Source organism: Microtus ochrogaster, unplaced genomic scaffold, assembly GCF_000317375.1.
Source record: "Microtus ochrogaster isolate Prairie Vole_2 unplaced genomic scaffold, MicOch1.0 UNK1, whole genome shotgun sequence".
In the NCBI taxonomy this organism is placed as follows: Eukaryota; Metazoa; Chordata; class Mammalia; order Rodentia; family Cricetidae; genus Microtus; species Microtus ochrogaster.
Genome location: NW_004949099.1, coordinates 12,217,671 through 12,227,304, shown reverse-complemented (window position 1 = coordinate 12,227,304; position 9,634 = coordinate 12,217,671). Strand labels below are relative to the sequence as shown.

The 9,634-nt window shown below is 40.1% G+C and overlaps 1 protein-coding gene across 2 annotated transcripts in view; it reads right to left on the bottom strand.

Annotated features, from left to right (window-relative positions):
* Window positions 1-4,174: 4,174 nt before the first annotated feature.
* Window positions 4,175-9,634, bottom strand: part of Mitf (melanocyte inducing transcription factor) — a 221,892-nt gene continuing 216,432 nt past the window's right edge. Inside the window, exon 10 of one of the 2 annotated variants that reach the window (XM_026788279.1) lies at window positions 4,175-7,750. In XM_026788279.1, the coding sequence (XP_026644080.1) occupies window positions 7,349-7,750 (402 nt within the window). In that variant the 3' untranslated portion in view covers window positions 4,175-7,348. The remainder of the gene's footprint in view (window positions 7,751-9,634) is intronic. The other variant, XM_026788280.1, reaches the window with a different exon arrangement.

Below are 9,634 nucleotides of genomic sequence, written 5' to 3'. Positions count from 1 at the left end.
TGATGGATGTAGCTTCATGGATTGACCAACACTCAATGTCTACCTTATTGCATTGTTAGTGTTTTTAAAACATGTAATTAACAATACATAATTACGATACGATAAATTTTTGTGATGCCCTTCCACCAACACATGACAAAAGTAACAAACCATCTTATAGCCAAGATCCCTACCTCATGTCTCGACTATTACTTGTCCATGTTTAAAGTGATAAGAGAAACACACCAGAAATTACTTTTTTTTTTGTTATTGTTACCGTTCCTAGAGAAGATGTTGCCTTGGATTTGTGCTCAAGTAAAATTGCTATTCAAAGAAAATAAAAACATTAGTTTTAAATTTATCATTTATAAGTGGCAATAACCAGAATTTCGGTATATCGTTGGAAATGAGGATCAAAGTGAATTTGTTCTTTTAGAAGCAATCAGTTTCTAATGATAGTGTTTTCTCCTGATAGGATCATGATCAAATGTGAGCACACTTTCCGTAAGCAAATGGAAGAGGTCATCTTCATCACCACCATATAATCTCTATCCAGGTTATGCAGCTCACCATACCATTCTCTGGAGTTGTTAACAGGTATCTCTGGCTGTCTCTCTAACCATCTCTAGCTCCCTCTCCCCACTGACCAACTGGGAGACATCGAATACTATTCCGGGTCTTGAAAACGCTCAAGGCACGCTAACATATTTTAGAATGTGAGAAGTCTTGCAGTTAGAGATAATCTGCTCAAATTTGCTTAGCCCAGCATTTCCCCAAAGTTAACTTTCTCAAGATTAACTATAGCGTTTCACACCCCTCCATACAACCCCACCTCCAGACCCCCCATTCCTCAAAGCAACTTTGGGAACAGCTTGCAGAACTAACTCCATAAAGCAGAGTTTGGGAACTCTACTTTAGTGGTTTCTATCCCCACAGACTTTGCTGTCTGAATAATATATAAGGAGTTTTGAGTGACAATTGCACCCATTTGAATATATCTCCAACTGACTCCAAAATTAGAAGTTTGAAATGCAAATTTTCGGAAAGCAAACTGTCTTTCCCATCTAGACATGCTGCTGAGATGTATTTGATTTTGTATAGGCTCCTATCCCTCGTCACCATATCTGCTATAGGTTACAGGTGCAAAAGACTGATAGACATTGAACACAACAAATATGATTAGCTAGGTTTAAATTCTATGCAATAGAGATCCCTGACAATCTTAATACGATGACTGCATACTTGATTTTGTTTATCTACATAGTTCTTTGATATATGCCTCTTGGGACAATTGGGATAATGGAGACCTCTTCATTTACCCTCTGTACAAGATGTGTATTGTGCACCTGTTTTCATATGGGGGAAAATATGAGGCCTTTTGTACTGAGCCTCCGATATGGCAGCAGAGAATCTTCAAACATACTAGAAGTCTAACTTCACATCACTGCTCTTCAATAAACTTCTCTACTTAGCTACTTGGCTATGCATTAAATCTTCGCATATACAGAACAATAAAAACAGGGCAATTTTAAAGGTATATCTCTGTTGGCTGGATTATGAAGATTAGCTGCTTAGCTGATGTTTAAAGAAGTCATTGAAAGTAAGCACAATCAAAAAATAAAACCCTGAAAACCATTTCAATATCAACAGGAAATGAAGCAGACAGGGTGTAGTCAAGACACCACTTTCTGCTAAGTAACATCACAAGGGATTACCACATTTAATTCTCTAAAGAATTTGATAGAGTCTGGCTCCAAGCAAGACTTATCATCAGGAAAATACACAATTAATCTCCTGGCAAAGGTGTACTTACAGAATACACAGGTTTGACGCAATTTAAAATTTAGGTCACTGGTATTGAGGATATGTTTAAACGGGATGAGTTGGGTTTCTTTCTTTTTTTCCTTTTTTTTCCTTAGATAAATTCTTTTCTCATATAAAAACATATCCTGATTATGGTTTCTCTTCCTTCTACTCCTCCCAGTTCTCTCCCAATTCCCCTCCCATCTGAATCCACTCCTTTTCTGCCTCTTCTGTCTCTCATTAGAAAATAACAGACTTCTAAAAAAAAAAAACCCAAAACATAACAAAATATATTAAGATAAAACAAAAGTGTCTATATCACAGTTGGACAAGACAAATCAACAGAAGGATAAATGTTCAAGAGAAGGCACAAGAAACAGACACGCAGGAGTCCCACAGAAACACTAAACTGGAAGCCATAACATATACACAGAGGATCTTGTATAGCCCCGTGCAGGCCCTGTGCATGCTCCCTCAGACTCTGTGAGTTCCTATGTGCTTTAGGGGGCCGTGGGTGTCTTATGAATTCTCTAGTATCTTCTGACACCATCTCCTAGAGAGACCTTGCTCTCTCCTCAAAGCAGCCTATGTCTGTCTCCTGTCACCTTGTCCGTTCACAGAATTCTCATCATTTCTAGAGGCTGAACCAAGAGCTTTGTTTCCAAGTGTGCAAGGCCTTTCAGCTTCCCACAAATCTTAGAACTACGCCAGCATTCACTGTTTCCCCAAATGGGGCGTGCATGTCACTGCTTACACACAGGGTAAAGAACTTGGGTACATTTTTTATCTTAAGAAAGTGATTGATATAATAAAAATGTGCCACCATTTACTGAGTATTTCCTTGTAGTGCCAAGCAAAAAATCAAATATATTAACTTGATTGGCCTTCATAAGACCTGTGTGCTGCTGGCTCTTATTATCTCCAGTAAACAAAATGGAGATACTGGGAAGATAAATAACTTGCTCAAGACCATGCAGCAATTAGAAAAAGCCAAAAATTCAATGACAAGAAGTTGAGCAGGGAACCCCACTTTGCCATTTTGGGGACTCAGGCATGTGGTAGAGTGCTCAGATAGGCAACTTTTAACTGAATTGCCTAAGTACAATTTTAAGGAAGATATGTCTGTGAGCATAAAATAAACTCATCTAATGGCTAGGGAAAGATGTAGCTCAATTGGTAAGCACTTACATAGTATGCAAAAAGCCCAAGGTCCAATCCCAGCACCAGGTAAACTAGGTGCAGTAGCATAGTAGAGCCTGTCAGTAAGGTAATTCAAGGTCATTCTTAGCAACATAGCAAGTGTGAGGCCAGCCTGGACTTCACATTTCATCTTAAAACAATAATAAAATAAAGCCATTCAAGTTGTATGCGAGTGTCTGGAGCAGTGGTGATGGTGCTGGAACGTGTGTGTGTGTGTGTGTGTGTGTGTGTGTGTGTGTGTGTGTGTGTGTACTCGAGATTAAGACTTCATGTGCTCTCAAGATGTCAGACAACAGGCAGGAACTTAGGTCACATATAGCTGTCACCGCTCCGGAGATGCAAAGCCCCGACTTTCAACTTACGTGCTTTTCTTCTTGCTCTGAAAACTGTCTTGATCAGGTGGGATCTTCCTATTTTTGCACATTTTTTAGACATACAGTCATATTTCTATGGAAATATAAATAATTCAAATAATTCTGAAAAAGCAGGGCCTCAATTACTGTATATTACAAATTGATGGAAAAATACTTAAACTTAAGAAAGAGCTGACAGCTGGATCATAAGCATTACAGCAAGTTCCTGGTGTCTTCTCCAGAGGTTTAAACAGATTATTATTTTTTTTAAGGGCAGAAGTTTAAGGTCTGGCTGGGGAATAGAGACCCATTCTGTCTGACACTTCCCAATTCAAATCAAACATTTATCAAATGATTCATAAGTAGTGTACTTTTAAAAAAGGAGCTGGCAGGCTGGGTATATTAAGCATTCATTATTATAAATTTGTATTTTAAAAACCCAGGCTCCTTTCAGTAAATATGCAAAGGTTTCTCTGACAATTTCTCTCCTTTTTCATAAAGCAACCTCTCACTGAAATATTTTACATAAGCCCTTATATCTAAAGTGGATTCCTGGCATCTGGGAGTTCAAAGTCTCCCCCAAATTCAGAATCGGGGAAATGCTCCATAATTACAGCTCATTTGAGAGTGAGTCATAAAGTAATCAAAAATGTTCTGAACCAAAAAGGCACCATCTTAGAGTGACATCTGAGCTAAACAAAGCGTTGTTGGCGATGACACTTTCCTAGTAATTTCTTACAAATCACACAAGAGGACGACGTGGGCTGCCATGGCTTTGAGAAGGTATCCACTGGCCAAAATGGGCATTAACCAGACACCACTGGCCGACAAGGTGTGAAAAACCAAATACTTTAATGAGGCTATGAAGAACAACAGTTCAATTATTTCATTGGATACATTAATCTCAATCAGAATATACAGTGCTGTGGACCATACAGAAAGAATTGCTGCGCCCCACAGCGGGGGCTGCTATTGACATTACAGTAGCAAGTGTCCGCAAGACACAGTCACTTGTCTTTGTCAAGAAGTCGGCTTCTTTTTCATACTGTTAGCGACATCAACTACTCCCCAGTGCATTTTTCAAAAATATGAATAAGTGCATTCCTTTGTGCTTTGTATCTTTAATGTCCTGTGTATTTCGTTTGTTCTTATTGCTTTATCGTATACAAACAACCAGACTGAGCTGTGTCATGACCTGGGTCTGACCAGATTGGTTGTGAAGCTATTTTTTTTCCTTTTCTTTTTCTTTTTTTTTTTTCTTTTTTCTTTTTTTTTTTCTTTTGGCAAAGTCAGAAGGTTTAGTATTTCCATTATGTTACCCAGAGGAAGGTGGATAATTTTGGTATTTTGAGCACTCCAAACAGAGGTACAACCCTGAGTTACAATTCTGCACCCAGGGGTGGGGGAGTGGCATGGATCTTTCCTTAAAAACAGTGAGCAAAAATACTGCCTCTTGGCTTAAGCAGTCCCTGAAAGAATCCATATTCTCGCTGGCACAAAAGAAATAAATAAAACCACCCCCATGTTGCAGCCTCCAAATTGCTCGCCTGACTCTCCCAGCCGCTGTGTCTTACGAGAAAGGCGCTAGGAAGCCGGCAATGGCAAGCCCAGGGGCTACAAATCTGGGTAGCAGTGGAATGTGCCATACTTTCTCCCAACAAACTTTCTAGAAAGTCGCTCTGCCTTGGTCAAACTCACTCAGCCATGGGTTTACTCAGTCTTGTGAAACATTGCTCAATTATTTAAAAAGAAAAACAATATTGTCAGAATCAACTAAGAAAAACTAGCATCATAGCATTGCGATCTTCAGTTTCCACGTCCAGCCCTCTCCCGCCACCCACCACAAATGCAAAGAGGGAAACAATGCTATGGTTGTATCGGTGAACACTACGGTACAGTTATCTGTTCATGCACGTTTGCACTTCTATTCTAGGAAAAGAGTCACGCACTTAAGGAGGTCGAAAGAACAGGAACTTATTTTCCCTACCCCCTTAAGTCATAAAGCTACAAGGCTGAATAGCATCATCAGTGTTTCTTACCCAGCATGCACGGGAACCGCACACTTGACACTTCTCACCAAGCCATCCATTCATACATCTGACAATCCTCTTGGATTTCCCCCATCACCCACTACCAATTCACATTTGACGTTTAAACACTTTTTTTTTAAAAAAAAAAATCCCTCCTGAAAAAGGCTTTTCCTGATGAAAGAATTTGGCACTGTCAGTAAAATATATTTCATATTAAAAATATCTGAAGGGAAATTGGAAGCTCTAAGAATGTCTGCAGAGGCACCACGCTACTTCTCTCCTCGCTCCAGATACCGTCCTGAAACCTTCTCTTTAGAGTTCAGTCAGTGCTGGTCCAGAAGAGACTGCTGAGATATTTAAGGCACTTCATTCTGAAGGATATGCTTTATGCCACTCACTACTCAATCATAGGCTGCTACTGAGAAATTCCATTCAACAGCCTGGCGTGTAACGCTATATATCATCTGTATAAAACATATAGATGGGATACATGGAACGCTACAGTTATTGCATAGGGCTACGCAAGTAGGAAATCACAAAAACTAACCTTACAATGTTGCCGCTTTGTTAAAACATTGTTATCAAGTAATTTGCCAATACAGTATTTCCCTCTTTAAGAAGCCAGCCAGTTTACTAAAATAAATCCCATTTTAAGGGACCAACGTGGGCATAGTAAATGCTGTGGTTATCAGTCTTCAAGAATATAGTTATTTTCATATTCCTAGAAATGCATATGTAAGTAGTTTTTTCTAGAAAGCCTGGTTTTTAACCTATTAATACTATATCTTAAATGTGTTCAAAAACAGTTTCAAGTGATACTGGAATATACAAAATGTTTGCAAAGCTCTCTTTGAACACAAGACCTTGCGTAAAAGTAGTCTTTCGTGGGTGTACAAAGAACGCGGAGAACCACCAGTGAGTTGTAAAAATATTGAAGACTCACCATTTCAAGATGCATATTCTTACAAAGTAATACAAACGTTGAAAAAAATGATGGTAATAAAGAATCTATACAATCAAAATGACTAAAACATAATTTAAAAATAAAAATAGTAAAGCCAATTAGAAATGTGCCTAGTTCGGTTATCTTTATCAAAAGCAAAAATGTAAAAAAAAAAAAAGGAAAGAAAAAAAAACCAACAAAAAAACAAAAAAAGGAAGCAAACTTCCGGTGCTCCTCGATATTTTACCCAGAGAAGACATTCATTTCTGCTTCAAAATAAAACACATCTTATGAAAAATTGAATCATACTTATTATGAGGAACACTGTAACTGCTCCCAATAAAAGCCAGAAAGGTCAGATCCTATGTTTCATGCCTTGGTCTAATAACTCCCTTCAGTTTTGGTTTAGCATAAGTTACATTTTCTAACCAGACAATCCTCATGAAAATGACGGATATATTTGTCTTTATGTAATGTATTCTTCTTTTAAGTAGTTTTCAGTACAAAGACTAACTGATGCTGCTGAGAGGGCCCTGTGTCTTTAAGGCAGGACCAGGGAATCAATGCATTCATAAATGTGGGAAAGGCTTGGATGTCTTTTCCACTTTTCTCTTCGTCATCAGCTTCGTTCTCTTCTTTTGGTTGCTTTACATTCGTGTAATTACACTTTACAGGTTAATTTCCAAGGAGGTCACAGACAGACAAAGCTCACAGCAAGCTTAGTTTTCCCCTGAATGAAAACGGACAGACACTTCTCTGAAGCAAATGTCCCCTTGCTCAGAAAGCTCACACTTCGAGAAATCAGTTCACAGATACTGCACGCTGATGGTACAATACTTTGGAGGCCTTTGTAGTTGTAAAATAGAATATACAAGTCTGGCTCACAAAATTCTAAAAATAAAATATATCCTGGGCTACTGATAAAGCACGAAAAATTCATATTAAAGGAAAATTATCAAGAAAACCTCTTCAGGTAAATGATGAAGTCTGCTGAAGAAGAGAGGAAGCAGTTTGTGCAGGGGCAGAGCAAGGCGGGCTCGCTAACACGCATGCTCTGTTTCTTCTGCGCTCATACTGCTCCTCCGGCTACTTGTTTTAGAAGCTCCTGGGGACACTGATGACAGCAGCGGGTCAGTGACACCAACGGGCGAGAGGGCATCGTCCATCAGGATGTCTTCCAAGTTGGAGCCCATCTTCCTGGGGATGCTATAGGCCGGGCTGCTCTCCGGCACGGTGCTGAGGTTATTGGTGAAGGTGATGGTACCGTCCGTGAGATCCAGGGTCGTTGTACATGTCAGGTCTGTCTGGTGTTGCACAAGTTCCTGGCTGCAGTTCTCAAGAACCGGTTCTTGCTTGATGATCCGGTTCACCAGATCAGGTGAGCAGAGACCGGTAGATGGGATAAGGGAAAGTCCGTGCGCTCTAGCCTGCATCTCAAGCTCCTGCAACCAAGCGAAAGTCAGACAGTTAAGTGGGTGTATGCGCACGACCAACTTCCGCCGCAGTGAAACAATGCAAGAGGTTGTTGGGGCAGTTGCCCAAACCCATGGAGTGTACATTACATTGAGCATCTCTACCTACGGCTTTGGAAGGTAAGGAGAAGAAAACTCTAACAAAAGGGCCCCTGTGGCACCTGTGTTGATGGTTAGAGGGACTGATGGTCAGGTGATATGTGGAACTGTTTGAGGTTTGCATTCGACTGTACTGTGAACCTGAGACTGCTTTTAATAACAGAAGTCTACTTTCTATTTTTTTAAAAAATCAGAACATAGGAACAAACAAATATAAATTGTCAAAGTAAAGTTTGCTGCTTTTAAAAAATAAATTCTGGACTTTCCAAAATACAGGACAGGTGGCATTTTTATATAGAAAATTCCCTATCAGATGGTCTATATTTTTATTATGAATTACAAATAGAATCACTCTCTTGCAAAGATTAATGATTGAAAACGAGGACAAGCACCCAAATCATCAAAAGCAAAGTCCACCTACAGCAAATGCTGGCAAAGGTGTGGGGAGACAGGAATCCATACACATTGCTGGTGGGACTGTGAACTGCTGCAGCTACCATAGCAGCCAATGGGGAGGTTCTTCAAAGAAGGAAACACAGAACTACCCCGTGGCCCCCTTCATACCCTTGAGCACGTTCCTGAAGGACTCTAGGCCACACGACATAGAGATCCATGCGTATCGCTGTGCTATTCACAATGGCCAAGACGCATCAGCAGATGAGCTGTTCATGAAAATGTGATACACCTATACAACAGAGCTTTGTACGGCTCTAAAGAAACACTGAAATCATTTTCAGGAAAATGAATGCAACTGGAGATCACTGAGGGAAATAAAATAACCCAGACTCTCTCTCAGTGGCGTCTAGATATTTTTTAAAGTTTGTATGTACGTGTAGGACATTGAACTACATGGCCACTGCGGGACGGGTAAAGAGTGCCAGGGGAAGGAGGGCCGAGTGGCACAGAGGGTAATGGTGATGCTCCATGATTCATGGGCATTAAAATATTACGAGGAAATGCATCTTTTTGTACAATGCAGATAAGCTAATAAAAGTATAAAATGACAGCTAATATAGAAATATAATGCCAAGTAAATAGTAATACAGCAATACATAGGTAGTAATACAATAATACATACAAACTGCTTGGGAGATACCTCAAGATTTCAAGGGAAATGGCGTGGCTCTCTCAACAACTCCCCAAACCCTGATTTAGTGTGAAGGCACTACCCATTTTCAGTGCCCAGTCTCAGTGTAGGTACGCCATGAACTTTTCAACCCCCATTTTCAGGGTGAGTGTGCTACATAATTTCCAGTCCTCAGTTTCAGGGGAAATGTGCTCCACACATTTCAGTCCTCAGTGTCAGCGTCAGGGCACCACACACTTTTCGGTCTCTACTCTGAGGGTGAGCCTGCACACGCACACTTTCCGGTTGCCTCCCAGCTTCTGGAGAGGCTGTAGTGACAAGAACCTCGTGAGCATTGACACGGAATGGGAGGCAAGGGAAGCTTACTTAATCTAACCCAAGGTCTCTAATAAACTGTGCACGCTCTAGAAGCGCTGTAGAAGAGTAACTACCAGAGTTAGGGTTGGGGTTCAAAAAAAAAAAAGCCAAACCACACAAAATGCCTATTTTTCAGTTATATGCATTTCCTTCAAACCCATACTAAGCTGCTAAGATACAAATATTCAATTGTTTGGGTGTGACAGAAACCGTAGCCATTTCTTTGGTTTCTAGTTACTAAGATACCAATGGTGCCAGGAAGAAAACATTCTCCATGTTCCACACAAACAACCAGAGTTTCCTGAAATCTA